The sequence below is a fragment of the Myotis myotis genome, unplaced genomic scaffold, assembly GCF_014108235.1.
Source record: "Myotis myotis isolate mMyoMyo1 unplaced genomic scaffold, mMyoMyo1.p scaffold_m19_p_20, whole genome shotgun sequence".
Classification (NCBI taxonomy): domain Eukaryota; kingdom Metazoa; phylum Chordata; class Mammalia; order Chiroptera; family Vespertilionidae; genus Myotis; species Myotis myotis.
The window spans coordinates 4,495,737-4,513,113 of record NW_023416325.1 but is presented as its reverse complement, the minus strand read 5'-3'; the positions used below and the strand labels follow the sequence as shown (position 1 = coordinate 4,513,113).

At 49.9% G+C, this 17,377-nt stretch overlaps 1 protein-coding gene across 5 annotated transcripts in view; it reads right to left on the bottom strand.

The window, feature by feature from the left end:
- ACACB (acetyl-CoA carboxylase beta) overlaps positions 1-17,377 on the bottom strand; it is an 86,237-nt gene that overhangs the window by 58,567 nt on the left and 10,293 nt on the right. For 3 of the 5 annotated variants that reach the window (XM_036353890.1, XM_036353889.1, XM_036353891.1), the window contains exon 2: positions 14,014-14,657. In XM_036353890.1, the coding sequence (XP_036209783.1) occupies positions 14,014-14,648 (635 nt within the window). In that variant the 5' untranslated portion in view covers positions 14,649-14,657. Of the gene's footprint in view, positions 1-4,144; positions 4,403-14,013; positions 14,658-17,377 lie in introns of those variants that run through there. The other 2 variants (XM_036353893.1, XM_036353892.1) reach the window with 2 other exon arrangements.

Sequence of the window (17,377 nt, the reverse complement as noted above, 5' to 3'; positions counted from 1 at the left end):
CACCTATGGCTGCTGGTGCGGTAAACAGCAGGCCTGAGCGGCTGTGACACAAACCACGTGCCACGAAGCCGACAATACTTACTCCCGGCCCTTTATGAAAACAGGTTGCCAACTCTGAGTTAGGCGGCGGTTTTCAGCCCTGACTGTACACCCCATCACAGGAGCAGCTTTTTAAACACACACACACACACACATCAAAACAAAAACCCTCAGGTCCTCAGAGAGCCCAGTCCTGAAGGGCAGAGCCAAGCACTGAAGAGCCGAACCCAGACCCGAAGGGGGGAGCCCAGACCCGAACGGCTGAAGCCAGTCCCGAAGGGGGGGAACCTCTCTCCCAAGAGCACAGCCTCACCCCTAAGCAATACTAATCTCCCAGCAGGCCCAAGGGAGCCAGCCTCGGTATGTCTCAGTGATTTCCACAGGCACCTCTCCCTGGAGAGCCAGCAGCCCTTTCACCCTCTGGCTCCTGGGCCAAGGCTGCTCACTGAAGGGTCTTTCCTGCGAGACAGACTTGTGGAGACCGGGGCTTCCCCATGGCCCGGGTCACTGTGATTTCAATGGACTTAGCCCGAGTAGCCCAGCCACGGCCTAACATCCGAATCCAGTCCCCAAGTGCGGACACTAGTACCAAGAGCCTCGCCGAACCCAGAAGAGAGGAGAAGCTTTAAAAAGTACTGATCTTGAGCCCCACCTGCACTACTGTAATTAATCGGCATGACTAGGGGTGAGGGTCGGGGACACCCAGGCATCTACGTTTTTCAAAAGTCCCCCCTGGAAAGTCGAATGTACAGGCAGAGGTGGGCACCAGCGACAGATCCACACCCAGCATTTCCACACAGGCCGCTGGCCTTCGTTCTGAGCAGAATGCCCACCGCAGTGACGTCCCCCAGCGTGGGTCGTGGGGCATGTGGGACTCACTGGAGACCAGTTCCTTCCGCCTTCCCCTCCCCAACTTGATTTCATCCCGTCCAACTCAAGTCTCTTCCCAGAAGCCTTCCTCCAACCTCTCTGCCCCGCATGCATTTCTCCATTCTCTGACCTCCCGCCCTGTTGGCACAGAGAGGGATGCTGGGCAGCATTTGGAATCTTGCCTTCCTGCTACTTCTGGCTCCTCCGTAGATGGTCCAGCCTTCGAGACAGGATCCCAACGGCCTCCTGACTCCACAGCCCCCTTTCACAACCCAAGTGGCATTTTACTGCTACCAGTTGTACAAATGTCTATTCTGACCTGGGACCACACGTAAGTAAGGCCAGCGCCTCCCACGGCTTGGCATCAGGCACAGTGCCCGGGTCTAGCGCTGGACAGTCTCAAGAATCCTGGAAAGGCCAGTTAGAATTAGCGCCGTTGACAGATGAGGAAACTGAGGTTCAAAGGGTGGATGTCATTCTCTCAACATCACACAGCTCAGTGGCAGTCTAACGCCATCTTTTCAGCACCTCTAAGCTAAGAGAAGTGACCCAATAAAGCATCTTCATATTAGAAATAGGGTGATGACATGGCCGAATTTGCAGGGACGATTCCAATTTCTTTTTTGTGTGTCTTCCATTAATTTTTTTTCTTTATTGATTAAGGTATTACATATGTGTTCTTATCCCCCCACTGCCCTCCCACCCCACCCCCATTCCCATTTCTTACACATTTGTTCTTTTGGATTAAAGTGTACAATTAAATGTGATTCAACACTTGCCTGACCTAGTGACTTAGTTGGTTGGAGCGTCATCCTGTGCACCAAAAGGTTTTGGGTTCATTTTCTAGTCAGGGCACGTACCAGATTGACCCCTGGTCAGGGTGTGTGGGAGGCAACTGATTGATGTTTCTCTCTCTCCTCTGCCTCCTCCTTCTCTCTCTCTCAAATCAGTAGACATATCCATGGGTGAGGATTAAAATAAATAAGTAAAAAATAAATGTGATTCAATACTTATATGTAAATTTTTGAAGTGAATAGCTTTATAGATGAGAAAAAAAATGTCTTCTTTGTAGTTCACGTGGCCTGCCTTGGGTGTTTTTGCCAAAGGAGTTAATTCAGGGCTCCAAATGTGGAAGAAATGTGACCTCTGTGTTCAACACAAGATTCAGTGCATGAGAAAGATCAAACGGACTCCCTGCCCCTCTGCAGGCCCTTTGCTCAGACACACCCTCAGCACCCCCAGGAGGGCCCCCTGAAGACAGATGGTCCAAACAACTACAAGGTCAGCCTCCCTCCTGGCGGATGACCATGTCTGGGGCATGTCCATGCCTTTTCTGAATGCCCAGCAAAGGAATTAACCCACCGCTGAGTTCCTTCCAGCTTCAGGAGTCCTCACTCCCTGGCATGATCATGAGCTGCAGTAACTAGTTTTCTACTAAGTCCTTTCATCTTCTGACTAGTCCAACATTAGGGAAGGACTCTTCATTTCTGAAGTTGTCCTCGTAGAGCAGTAGAAACGGGCTGCCTATAGAGAGCCCTTTGGGCAACAGACTGAGTGTGAATCCTGGTTATGTTCTCATTGGCACCGAGAGTCTGTTTCCTCATCTATAAAATGGGGATGAGCCCTGGCCAGTGTGGCTCAGTTGGCTGAGGGTCATCCTGTGCACCAAAAGGTCACTGATTCGATTTGTGGTCAGGGCACACACCCAGGTTGCAGGTCAGGGCACGATCCCAGTTGGGGTGGGTGCAGGAAGCAACCGATCGATGTTTCTCTCCCTTCCCCCGTCTCTAAAATCAATAAAAACATATTAAAAATAAAATGGGGGTCCAAGCCAGTCTGGCTCAGTGGATGGAGCATCAGCCTGCAGACTGAAGGGTCCCGGGGTTCAATTCCAGTCTGGGGCGCATGCCTGGGTTGTGGGCTCAATCCCCAGTAAGGGGCATGCAGGAGGCAGCCAATTAATGATTCTCTATCATCATTGATGGTTTCTCTCTCTCTCCCTCTTCCTTCCTCTCTGAAATCAATAAAAATATATTTAAAAATAATAAAAAATAAAATGGGGATAACAGCAACCACTTAGCGCCCCCTGGTGGTTGGTGAAAAGAGGGCACGAGAACGCACCTACAAAACATTTGGCCTGGCAAGTTGAGAGCACAAGACGAATGATAGCAATTATTCCAGTTGCAGCACATAGGCCTTGAACACATCCAGCTCCCCCACTGGCTCGAGCTCCCAGATGGCAGAGGTCATGTTTTTCAAGCATTTTAAAGGAATAATATGAACCCAGTAAAAAGCATGATGTAGAACAAAGGTTGGCAAATATTTTCTGGAAAGGACAAAATGGCAAATACTCTAGGACGAGCTTGCGTGGCCCAGTCTTTGTCCCACTGCTTAACTCTGCCCTTGAATTCTGAAAGCAGCAGCCAGAGGCAATGTATAAACAATGAGCATGGCTGTGTTCCAATAAAACTTTATTTGTAGACACTGAAAGTTAAATTTCAGGTAATTTTTATATCACCAAATAGTATTCTTTTGATTTTTTTTTTTTAACCATGCTTTACTGACAAACCATACAAAATTAGTCTGCGGCCACAGGAAGCTGAGCCAGTGGTAGAATACTTAATGTCCAGTGAAAAGGCAATGCTCTGTATACTTTGAATTCATACATTAAAAACATACCTGCCCAGGGGAAAAAAAGCTGTATGGACGGATACCCGGCAACTATTAATCAACATTGAGGGGGGGGGAGTAGGTTATGGGTGATATTTGTCCCTCATTTCTGCTTATCTATAATTGTCTGCATTTTCAACAACAAACGTAGCATCACGTTGGTAATTTTATAAAATGAAGACACACGAAAAAAAGAAAAGAAACGAAATCTAGGAGGCGGGGCTAAGAAGCACTGAAGGCACAGAAATGCCTACACTAACCTGCCCAGAAAATGACCTTAAATGGGATGCCTACTCAAAGGCACGTTGATTCTCCCCGGACTTGGCCATCACTGGGTTTCAGAGAGACCATCACCTTCATCAAGGCGAAGGGGAGGGAGAGGGGGAAGCAGGGCCCCGGCCGCCCGGTCAACCTGGAGGCACCTGTGTGGTCCTGCGCGCCCTGCTCCAAACAACGTCACCGCCAACCCGGCCTCCTCTCCCAGCGCCCAGGCCGGCCGGTGTGTGTGCGAGGCGGGCACAAGTTTGCAGAAGATAACGGTCGTTAAAATGGCAGGTTTACTTACTTTACTTTGTGGTCGGGGAAACAGACCTTGCACTTGGCCGGGCTCATGTTGACCGCCCCGCCGGCCGACCCCACCGGGCGCCTGCCGAGAGGCAAAGCATGTGTCCCCTTAACCTCCTGCAGCCGACCCGGGGTCCGGGGCCCAGCGGGGCGGCCAGGTCGCGGCCGGGAGGCGGAGGGGCGGTCCGAGTGCCTCTCGGGCCGAGCTGAGCGGCAGCCTGCAGGCGGCCGACTCCGCGCAGCGCTTCCTCCATCCCGAAATGCCTCCTGCGCGCAATTGTCCGGCCCAGACCCCGCCCCCGGCCCCGCCCCCACACGGGCCCCGCCCCCCGGGAAGGCCCCGCCCCCCGGAACCTCCAATCCTGGAGCCACAGCTGACCTTGGGCTGGGGCGACAGCTGCCGGAGAGAAAAGACGTCTTGGCTACTTGCCTCCCCAGCTCCCCTGACCGCAGAAGAGTCCTAGGACGGCCTCCCCCTCCAGACTGATAGCTGCAAAACACTCGCCATCAGTGTGCTTAGCTTGAAGACACAGACAGCAGGGAAGTGGTGGAAAATGTGGGTTATCTGGCATGTGAGTCAGCTGTCACTACAAGGAAAAACCCTTGTAGTCAAGTCAACTTTTGGCTTCCAGGTTCCTGTTTTTGCTTATTCTTCCACCTCTACTTCCACAGACTTGTTGGCTCCATGCCGCCCCCCCCTCTCCGAAGTGGGCTTTCTAAGCACATACTTTGAACCACCTGGGTCCCCTTCTGAAGTGAGGGCCTCCTGCCCAGTTGGCATGGCTCAGTGGTTGAGCGTCGACCTATGCACCAGGAGGTCAGGGTTCGATTCCTGGTCAGGGCACATGCCCGGGTTGTGGGCTGGATCCCCAGTGTGGGGCGTGCAGGAAGCAGCCAATCAATGATTCTCTCTCATCATTGATGCTCCCTCCCCCTTTCTCTCTGAAATCAATAATAAAAATATACTGAAAATAAAGTGAGGGCCTCCTAGAACCGGAAGACCCCAGACAACCTGAGACCCTAAATAAGGTCCTCTCTCTAAAATCAATCAATAAAATAATTTATTTTGCCGAAACCGGTTTGGCTCAGTGGATAGAGCGTCGGCCTGCGGACTGAAGGGTCCCGGGTTCGATTCCGGTCAAGGGCATGTACCTGGGTTGCGGGCACATCCCCAGTGGGGGATGTGCAGGAGGCAGCTGATCGATGTTTCTCTCTCATCCATGTTTCTAACTCTCTATCTCTCTCCCTTCCTCTCTGTAAAAAATCAATAAAATATATTTTTTTTAAAATAATTTATTTTTAAAAACCCAATAGGTTAAAAAATAAATAACACAGGTGAACTAAATTCTCAGTTCTTTAGAGTTTCTTTGTGACCTTGCCTTCAATCCCTCCAAAAAAAACAAACACACCTTAAGCTGATTTTTTTTTTTAGGTTTCAAACCAAAACCTAGAAGTATTCACCTTCACTCCAACGACCCAAATTTAAATGTAACCACCTCAAAATTATGAAAACAATTAAAATCAGGAAATGAAGGTATTTCAAATCACCCTGCCTGACCCAAAATCAGTTAGGATCATGCCGGCTAGAACTCTCACCAGGTTACTTCCATTGCTTTCGATTTTTATTCTCTATGGACAAAACCCAACACTCGCTGAACACTGTGTGATATTCTAACTTCTCTGCTCACATGCCCTCACACACCTGGCTTTGCCCAGGGCTCTCAAAGAGGGGTTCCATTTAGATGGCTGGGCTTTGCCTGTCATCAGAGCGATGATGACTTGGGTTTTTCTCTGCTGCATTACTAGCGAATAAAAGATGAGAAGGAAAGAATAACAGACATCCCTATACACACCACCATTATACAGACTTTAGTACCTGTGACTTTCAATGAAATGGTTCAAACTTGGCTGTGCTTGCAATCTCGTGCCTGTACGCCCTTCTCCTCAGACTTATCAGAGGCTAAATTTAAGTTGTTGATTTTGCAGAAAGCCCAGATTGGTGACAGCACACACACACACACACACACACACAGAAAATGCACATGCAACTGACTAGCAGCAGGTGGAAAGGCGCTCAATGACTGCCCTCAGGCCTGTCCATTCTCTCCACCTCCTCTTCCGGAAAATCCTTGGCATAATGTGCACTTTTGTGAAAAAATTAAAAAATAATCCCTCTTAATATATGATGGGGGAAATATTACAGAAAAGTATAGAGCAGAAGTGAAAGATTTTTTTCTAAAACAGGATCTTATGCTTAAGGGAAAGGGGAAAAAATAAAATGTTTGGTACTCTGTACCCTGTATTGACAGAATAGCCAGTCTCCCCCGGACCTCAACATTCATTCCACAAATAGAACAATGAAAAGACAGGGATCCCCTTGATCCCGGGCTCCCAGAGAATATCTTAGGTGCTAAAGAGTCTTGAAAATGGGGGGGGGGGGGGTGTCAATCCGTCCCTCCCTAAATGAATACATGAATAAATAAATTAAAATATCATAGAAAGATCATTGCATTCCATTTAGAGATACAAATATGTAGAGAGAGTTTAAAGTTTCATGAGCTGCTCACTAGTTGGAACTGATGAGAAAGGTATGGATGGCGACCATGAGGAGGAGAGGCCTGGGCAGGTGCCCGCTGCAAGCCCACCCCGGATGCTATGTGGGACAGGGAGAGCGATGCAAGTCCCAGGGGCCCCTTTCCTTTCCACTGCACCTTCACTCCCTGGCCGGGCTCTTTGCTTCATGTCCAAACCCCACAGACCCTCACTCCACTCGCCTTCCCAGGGCCCGAGGTGCGCTTTGCAAATCTCTCAAACTCCCACGTGGAAGTGAGCATTTTGGGAAAAGGCGGATCGAACCCCTGGCGCCTGTGGGCTCATTTGTGTGTTAGCCTGTCTCAGGGACACGTCACCTGCCGTTTCAATCCCTCTTCATCCTCGTGGACACAGGTTGCCCTACCTCAAAATCACAGTCCTGGCGGGGCGTTGGAACAGCCATGACCACAGGTAAGAACTTTGGAAGATGCCCATTCAACAGATGGCAACCGAGGCAGCCTGCGGCCATCCTCGCCCCACACTTCCTCCCCTGTGATCTCAACACCCCTCCAAGGGAGACCTAGTCTCACCCTGCTGCGACAGAGAAGGGAATTGCAGCTCAGAGAGGTCATGGGACTGCTCTGAGATGTGAACCCAGATCTGTCTGCCTGCGGGTCCTGGGCCCTTACTAGGACACTGTGCTTTGCACTTAATGACAGTGACTGCTCAGCGGGCCCTGCTTTAAGGGCTGTGCTCACAGTAACTCCACTAAAGCCTGACTCTGGCCCTGGGAGGTAGGGGCCACTGTGGCCTCATTTGAGAGGGCACGGAGGCACAGCAAGCTGACAGCTCAACCCCAGGTCACATGACGGCCGGTGGAGGAGTCAGCAGGCCACTCCTCAGTCAGCGGGCCTCCAGCGTGAGTGCTCTTCACCCCTCCACCACTCTCTCCACCTATCAAGGGCAATGTCCTGGGCTCCTGGCCGCTCAGCCCTTCCTTAGCCTGTCCTCCCTGAGGGCAGGGGCCAGGTCTCACCGTCCATGCGTCCACAGTGCCAATCGCAGTGCCTGGCACCCACCTGCAGGGCTGCAAAAAGAGCTCCCAAGCCAATGAATGGAGGGGACAAACCTTAGCTACTGCCCTTGACCATTTCATCTCTTAGCTTGTCCTGAACTTGCCTGGAACGCAGACCCTCTGCGGTAATTAGCAAAGGAGAAAATGGTTATAAATTAACGTGCTTTTTCCAATTTTCCAGCTGCTCTCTTTTCCCCATCTCCCCAGCCCCTATCTCCACACACAAAGAAACAAAAGCCAAGACTGTTAGAGCCACAGAGGACCTCAGAGCACCCAGTCTGGCCCAGAGAGGGTAGGGGGTGTCCCCAAGGTCACACAGCGGAATGGTTGCTTGATCAGTTGTCCCGTCTCCTGCCTCTTCCATTAAGGGAAAGAACAAGTTAGGAGGGAGGAGGTGCCTTTGCTGGAGCCCAGGTGAGGTGGCAACATCAATCCCGGGAGTTTTCAGACCACTTTCTAATCTGCTTCTGCTGAGGGTCTGGGTTCAAGGGGTGCCCTGGGCCTAAGCTGATCTTGCTGGGAGACCTGGGACAGACCTCCGAACCTCTCCAGCCCTCAGCTTCTTATCTAGAAAGTGAGATGACTGGTTGGCTCCCCTCCAATATCCTTTAAAAAAATCTTTATTGATTTCAGAGAGGAAGGGAGAGGGAGAGAGAGACAGAAACATCAATGATGAGAGAGAATTATCGATCGATCGATCCGCTGCCTTCTGCACGCCCCCTACTGGTTCATAGGTCAAAGCTCAACCACTAAGCCATGCCTGTCAGGCCCCTCCAATATCTGTTACGTTTTATTATTAAACATTGTTAAAACTTGTTGTAACAATATTTACAGCAGAAAGTTAGAAAACACAGGAGAAGATTTAAGTTACGGATAGTCGTACCGTAACTTAGAGACAGCGATGATTAATTATTCGGAGACACTCCTTCCCGCCACACGCACACATTTGTTAAGCACAAGCATTTTTTTTGTGCTCGTTATGTGCCAGGGATGTTCTAGGCTCGTGACATACACGTATCCACGGTCCTTTTTCCGAAACTCACGGGGCCTCATGGGCTTTGGGACTGGGGGATTTTTTTTTTCACGAAGGTAACACTTAACGCTTCACATTTTCATGTTAACATTTCGGCAGCAGAAGACATGACTATCCACACAAAATGGGATAAAGACTATAACTAACCACAACTATTCCAGGCAGGTTTGCTGGTAAAGGAGTTCAACGCCAACTCGTGAACTTGAGTTTCGTAACTTTGACTCTCAGGGCTGAGTTGTGCAATCCCGAACCCGTCAGTCCCACGTCCCACTCAGTCCGCACATGCGCCCCCCACAGGGCAGCACTGAGGATAACAAGCTAGCAAGAGGCGGCTTGGAACCTGGTAGCTCACCCCAAGCCCACTGTGCCCTGGCCACACTGCTGCTTGTTCAACAGAACGGGCCCACCTTCGTTTCATGGCACGTGAACGTCTATTCTGCCTCATCATGCGTGTTCTCATCACCTCTATTTCTGAGGGTTACATGGGAATTCCAACCCTCAGGGACTGTTTCCAAGTGCAAGGAAAGGTCAAGTCCCAAGTCCTGGCCCGCGATGAACCCCAGAGGGAAGAGACTGGGGGCGGGAGGAGGGGGGAGGGCGGGGGGGGGGGGCGGGGAGTGGATCGGAACAGACAGCACAAAGTCACTGGGTGGAAATGGAAGGGATGGGGGAGAACACTTAAACACATTTAAAAGCAGGAGAAAAGTTCAAACTTGGAGTTTAACCCCAGAACTAGTCTACAAAGTCACAAGATTTCTACAAAAAGAATTGTATGCACGCATTCTACTTCCACTCAAGAGCAGCACGGAAGTGCCTATTCATTCGTTCATTCACGCATCCACCCATTCTTCCGTCTCATTCATCAGGTGTTCTGCACGCCGAGGAACACAGCATTCTGTCTTTGACAGGATGGGGATGCCCGTTTCATTCATGCATTTGGCAAATATTTATCCAAAGTCTACAGTGAGCTGGCACTAGGCTCGGGAGTGGGGGAAAGCGGAGGCTCCTGGTTTCATGGAGCCTGCAGGAGGCAGGTCACAACTCAGGAAACAAGGACATTGAAGAAGATCTCAAAAAGTGATGACGGGTTGTGAAGGCAACACATCAGAATGATGGATCAAGAAATGGGGCACGAGCAGTGAAAAAGAAGAATCTCTTACCATTTGAGACAGCATGGAGGGACCTAGAGAGTATCATGCTAAGTGAAACAAGCCAGTCAGAGAAAGACAAGTATCACATGATCGCACTCATATGTGGAATCTAAGTAACAAAATAAACTGATGAATGGAGTGGATTCAGAGACAGGGAAGCATGGAACACAGTGCGGAATCTTGGAGGGAAAGCGGAGGAGGGTGGGTGGGTGGGAGGTAATCAACCAAGGACCTTTTATGCATATATGCATGGCCCATAGCCACAGACAATGGGGTGGTGAGGGCCTGGGAGGGGGCGGGCTAGAGGGAGTCAATGGGGGGAAAATCAGGACATAGGTAAAAATTTCAACAATAAAGAATTATTAAAAAAAAAAAAAAGAAACGGGGAACGAGGGGGGGACTTTATTTTTTTAATATATTTCTTATTGGTTTCAGAGAGGAAGGAAGGGGGAGAGATAGAAGCATCAGTGATGAGAGAGAATCATTGATCAGCTGCTTCCTGCACTCCCCCTACTGGGGATCGAGCCCACAACCCAGGCATGTGCCTTTGGCCAGAATCGAACCTGGAACCCTTCAGTCCGCAGGCCGATGCTCTATCCACTGAGCCAAACTGGCGAGGGCAGAGGGGGGGAACTTTAAAAGTGGGAGGGGGACAGGGAAGACCCTGGGCGGCAGAGACTCTGATGGGCCAAAGCCTGAGATGGAGGCAGGACCGGCTACGGAACTGACAAGGCCCACGGCCAGACGTAGGGCCCCTTGTTCAAAAGTTCTTAAGAATCTCGAGATGTGAGAGCAGAGCACTCAGCCAAGTGCACAGGGCGCTGTGGGACGGCACAGGTCAGGGCCACGGAGCAGGCCCTGGAGGGTGGAGAGGCGAGTCTAGGGCGTGAAGAAGAAAAGGAAGCATTTCAGCTCAGAGGGCACAGCGAATGCCACGGCCCAGATGGAAGTGGCAAGGGTGAGTATTCTGGGGCGCGGAGGGCACAGCAGGAAGAAGAAGGCCCCTTTGCAGACCGCTTCAAAAAGAACGCCCTCCAGCCCTGACCCGGTGGCTCAGTTAGTTGGAGCATCTTCCCATGCACCGAAAGGTGGCGGGTTCGATTCCCAGTTAGGGCACATACCTAGGTTGCAGGTTCGATCCCCGGTTGGGGCTCAAACAGAAGGCAATCCATCAATGTTCTCTCTCACATCGATGTTTCTCTGTTTCTCACATCGCTGTTTCTCTCTGTCTCTCCCTTCCACTCTCTTACCCTCAATGGAAAAAATATCCTCGGGTGAGGACTAACAAACACACAAAAAAATTTTAATAAAATAAAATCAATGAGCATATCCTCAGGTGAAGATTAAAAAGAAAAGGAAATGAGCATCCCCCCACGCATTAAGCACATGCATTTTCCGTCCATGGCCTTGCCAGTCTCCCGGTAGTTGGCCTGGCAGGAAGAGAGGAGAGCCAGGTGGGCCACAAGCTGACCTTCGGTGGCACCCAAGAAAACTGCAGGGGGCAGGGAAGATCCCCAGGCCCTGGAATAAACTCTCCAGGCCTTTGCTTTCTGTCTGAGAAACAGGGAAGGAGTGAGAGCCCCTATTCTCTGCTTGCATTTTGCAGAAACTGGGCCCACAAGGTTCAGAGATTTGCCTGAGGGTGCAGATGATTGAGCAACGGATCAGGAAAAACACACACATAATACTAATGAAGGGAACTTCCTGGAATTAACAGGGACTCTGTCACCACTTCCATTGATGCTCCAGCTGGTGGCAGGCAGGGCGCCAGCCTGCACCTCCGAACTCAATGACCCACATCTGAAAGTGGGCGGAGCATTTGACCTGGGGGCCCGGGGAGAGGCGTCACCACCCTGCGTAAGAGAAGGCTCCAGCAGCAGCCCTCCATAAGCAGCATATCGGGCAGCACAGTTCTAGAACGTCCCATTCTAGAAAGTTCTGTGGGCCTGCTCAGGTCTAGTTCGAAAGTTGCTTTTTCTAAGAGCTCTTCCCTGACCTGCACACACCTTTCTAAAATATTGCCTCTTAATAACCCCCTCTCCTGTACCCTGTTTCATTCTTGGCGTTGGACACACTTGGAGACTATCTTACAGGCGTGTTTGTTTATTTGTACACTAGAGGCCCAGTGCACAAAATTCGTGCATGGGTAGGGTCCCTAGGCCTGGCCAGCGATCAGGGCCGATGGGGGCCTTCTGGCTGCTGTCCAGAGCCTCCCTTCCCCAGCTGCTGGCCAGGGCCAGGGCCTCCCTTCCCTGGCTGCTGGCTGCCGCCTGGGGCCTTACTTCATTCCGCACTGCCCCCTGGTGGTCAGTGCACATCATATCAAGCGATAGAACTCCCTGTCTCCCGGTCGAACTCCCTCAGGGACACTTTGCACATTAGCCTTTTATATAGATAGTTTTCCCATCTTCCAGTTAGGATGGACCTTCTTGTTTCCTGCTGGAGCTCTAGTAATTAAGGTATCTTGCCAACCCTCCTACTTAGATATCACTTAGCGCACACACACACTGGACATTCACTTCTGCCCTAATCTCTGTAGTTCATCAATTTCGGTGACTTGGTTTAATAAACTGCTTTCCCTAATTGCTGCTGAAATTGCCACACTGAGGGGACAAACGGGGTTTGGAGGGGAGAGAATGTTTGAGATTACTAGACAGCATGCACTGTGGGATCTTTGGAAAGGTACTTCACCTCTCTGGGCCTCGGTTTTGTCATCTGTAAAATGGGGATCCACCGCCAGCCTTGTATCATTGTTAGAAGAGATAAATGGGTAATTTATATAATCTATAGGTAGAAGCGGGGTGGGGAAGCTCTGGGTCAATTCGAGTAGTGGGTAAAGTGGGTGCTAGTGGGCAGAGCACCAGCCCAGGACAGGAGAGGAATCTCCTGCTTATTAAGCACCTATTGTGTACCAAACGCTGTGCATACTTTATAAACATCATCCCTTTTAATCCCTTCAACATTTTGCAGATGCAGGTGAAGTGCCAAGCCCAAGGTCACACAGTGGAGCAGGGGGGCAGAGCCAGGGTTGAACCAGGTACTCTTTGTACCAGACCCTGAAGCCTTCTCTTCCTTTAACCCTTCCAGAAGCTCCGAATAGTCCCCCCTGGTCTGTGTCTCTTCTCCTTCCTTCCACTCTCTCTAAAAAAAAAAATCAATGGAAAAAATATCCTCGGGTGATGATTAACCAAAAAATCAAAATAAAAAATAGTGTCCCTGGAGATCTTCCTCATAGAACACTCGCATTTTCTTTTCTCTCAATCGCTTACTTCCAGGAACCAGGGTTAAAGTTAAGCTCCCTGGAAACGTGGGTCCCTATGGAAGAACCCAGCTCCTCGCCCAGGTTTTTCTCATGTTGACAAAGCAAATACCAGAGCTGCTTAAAAGAACAGCCAGCAAGGGAGCCTACCCCTCAATCCACACCCCTCACCCCGGCCTGTGAGGTTCTGGTTGGCGCCTCCTCTTGTCTCTGCTCTCCTATACTTCCCAAGTTTTCTACTGGGATCGACTGTGTTCCTTTTGTAATCTGGGAACGGAGGTGGCAAAGCTTGATAACAAAACAAAACCCTCCAAAAAGTCACCACCGGACAACATTGGTTCCAAATATTTGGGATCTGAGTTTCTGCTTTTTAGGCATCCCTCGGGGGAGGCCCGCTTCTCGGTTAGTAGCCTCCTGCTGAATAAATGAAGGGACAAAAGAACAAATAAAGGAATGTGTCTCTTTAGGAGGCAGGGAAACTGTCCTGCCCTCCAGGCTCCCATCATCCCTTGCGGCGTAAGCTCATTTGGCTTAAATTATAACTAGTTACATGCAGCGTCCCCTTCCCCAACTAGGCTGAGATTGTCTAGAAAGCCAGTTTCCCGTTTACACAGTAGGTGTTCAAGAGACGATTTTGAAAGGAGGGGAGGGAGGAAGGAAGCAGAGAAGGGTAACATCTCCTGCTTTTCACATAGCTCCCCTGGAAGCGCTGGCATCCAAGGATGGCTTGACAGAGCAGGGATGGCTTGACCCCGGTGTGAAGACCACTCCCTAACTCTGCGCCACCCTCCTGGTTACGAGGACAAAAAGGGCACATTACCTCATAGCGGGGACAAGGGTCTCAGAGTCGCCTGCAGCTCGAAGAGCCTCTAGGGTCAGGGCCCCCAGGCTGGCCCTGCTGCCCTTGCGGGAAGATTCTCGGCCAGAGCCAGTGCCCGGCTCCTCGTCAGAGGAGTTGTCGTCAAAGGAGCCCAGGATGAAGTTGGTCATCAGCTGCCTCTTGATGTGCGCCTGCTTCTGGTCTTCTTTGGAGAGGGTTCTGGCTCGGGCCTGGGGCCTGGCCGGCGAGGACAGGCCATTGGTGTCTGGGGCCTCCAGGCCTTGGGTCCTTGTCCCATTGGCTGGGGAGGCATCCCGGGAGGGAAGGGGGCTTTTTGAGGGATTCCTGTGTCGGGGTGGCCTGGAGGTTCTTTGCCGATCGGCATCTTTGGGACCTTTTTGGGAGGCCGGTTCCGCCTGGTTAGGAGTCTTTGGCAAAGAGCTGCTGTCTCCATTTTTCTGCGGTGGCTCCTCTGAGCTGTTGGACGCTGGAAAGGGCTCCTGGCTTGGGATGAAGCTTGCCTCCGATTTATTCTTGGTGACTGGCTTGGAGTCTGTCATTTTCCCCCAGATTTTTAACCAGGAAAAGGTCAGGCAGGAGAGAATCAGACAACATAGAAAAAGCAGCAGGGTCATTCAGAAAACCTGCAAGGAGAAAAGGAGAGATGCTTTAGTGTCTACGGCTTTGAGTTATTTCCCTTTTTAATTTTTTTCTAAATATTTTTTTATTGATTTTAGAGAGAGAGGACAGGAGAAGGGGAGAGAAAGAGAGAAAAATATCAATGTGAGAGAGAAACATCTATCCGTTGCCTTCCACACGTACCTGACCAGGGATTGAACCTGCAACCTGGGCATGTGCCCTGACTGGGAATTGAACCAGTGACCTTTCGGTGCACAGGACGACGCTCAACCAACTGAGCCACCAGAGAAACCAGAGTGAGTTATTTCTCTGTTAAAGGAGCTGGTGGGATGAAAGGCAGTCGGGAATCTATGTGTTCAGCCAAGAGAGCCAGAGGAGAGAAGCCAGGGGCAGAGTGGAGAAGGTCCTCCTTGCGGCTCCATCACGTGCTTGGTCTTGAGCGCACTCCTTAGCCCTCTGACTCGGGGTTGTTCACCTCTAATTTAGGTATGCTAACACATGCTCGCCGTGAATCGTAAACATGCATGTGAGAGAGAACTAAATGAGATCATGAACTCTAAAAGACTCTGGGATGGCATCGTAATAGCCAAACAGTTGGGACAATCCGAATGTCCACTAACTGATGAATGGGTAAACAAAATGTGGTCCATCCGTACAATGGAATAGGATGTAGCCATAAAAAAGAATGAAACGCTGATACGTAATAAAACATGCATGCATCTTGAAAACGTGCTACGAAAAAGAAACACCTCATATCGTATGATTCCATGTAGATGATGTGCCCGCAACAGGCAAATTCATAGAGACAGAAGATTAGTGGTTATCTAGGGATAGCGGGATACGGGTGAGAGCTAAAGGTGTCTGTTTGGAGTGAGGAAAGTGTTCTAAAATTCATGACAGTGATGGTTGCACGACTCTGTGAATATACTGAAAAACACTGAATTTTGCATGAGTAAATTTTCTGATGTGTGAATTACATTCCAATAAAGCTGTTATCTAAAAAAAGACTTCCCTAGCTCTAGCTGGTTTGGCTCAGTGGCTAGAGCGTTGGCCTGCAGACCAAAGGGTCCCGGGTTCAATTCCGGTCAAGGGCACGTACCTTGGTTGCAGGCCTGGGCCCTGGTCAGGGCGCATGCAGGAGGCAACCAATCGATGTGTTTCTCTCACATCGAAGTTTCTCTCTGTCTTTCCCTCTCTCTTCGACTCTCTCTAAAAAATCAATGGAAAAATATCCTCAGGTGAGGATTAAGAAACAACAATAACAGATCACAAAGTTTAAGCATACCAATGAAGTATCTAAAAGGGGGGGAGGGGGTTCCTTTTTTTAGTTTCAACACAATGTTTTTAAGGGAAAAGTTCTCATGTTTTCCCAGAACTCCATGGCCCACACTCTTCTTGCCCACGTTGGCCAACAGAAGTTGCCAAAATGTTGTGGTCAAGGAAACTTTCTAGGTAATCCATGGGGCCAGGAGGATTCTTTTTCTTTTTAAGACCATCTTGGTTTTGTTTAAAAGAAAGGGTCAGTCAAGGGTGGTTCAACCTCAACAAAACGTAACAAACCACACAGGTAGCAGAGAGGGGGGAAAAAAACACGTGATCATCTCAATGGACCCGGAAAAGCATTTAAGAAAACCCAGCAGCCTCTCCTGATTAAAACACTCGGAAAACTAGGAATAGGAAGGAACGTCAAGGTCACAACGCACATCTATGAAAAATTAATATCTACTCAATAGTGAAAGACTGCCATGCTTGCCCCCTAAGATCGGGAAGAAGACAAGGGTGACCACTCTCACCTCCGCTATTCAACTAGGTATATTCCAAAAGAACCGAGAACAGGGACACACAGATACACGTACACACGAGTTCACAGCACTAACTTTCCAACTTTCTGAGGCCCAAGCCTTGCCCTCACCCTGGCACGACCGACAGTTGGGACCGGAGAGTTCTTTGTGGAGGGACTGTCCCGTGCATTGTAGGATGTTGAGCCGCATCCCTGGCCTCCACCCACTAGAGGACAGTAGCTCACTCCCTTTAGTGGTGACAACCAAAAATGTCTCCGGATGTTGCCAACTATTCCTAGGGAACAAAATTGCCCTCGGGTGCCCTAGCTGGTTTGGCTCAGTGGATAGAGCATTAGCCTGTGGACTGAAGAGTCCTGGTTCGATTCCAGTCAAGGGCACATGCCTGGGTTTCCGCCTCAACCCCCAGTAGGGGGCGTGCAGGAGACAGCTGATCAGTGATTCTCATCATTGATGTTTCTCTCTCTCTCTCTCTCTCTCTCTCTCTCTCTCTCTCTCTCTCTCTTTCTTCCTCTCTGAAATCAGTAAAAATACATTTTTTAAAAATTGCCCTCGGGTGAGAATCAATGGTCTAAACCAGAGGTTCTCAACCTGTGGGTCGCGACCCCTTTGGGGGTTGAATGACCCTTTCACAGGAGTCGCCTAAGACCATCAGAAAACACATATATAATTACATATTGTTTTTGTGATTAATCACTATGCTTTAATTATGTTCAATTTGAAACAATGAAACTGGGGGTCACCACAATATGAGGAACTGTATTAAGGGGTCGCGGCATTAGGAAGGTTGAGAACCACTGGTCTAAACTCTTCTGCCTACTCCCTCCCTCCCGCTTCTGGGCCCCAAGGTGAGGTGGGAGCTTCTGGGAACAGAGTCTATTTCTTACTCATTTCTTGCACATAGTAGGTCCTCAAGGAAAGCTTAA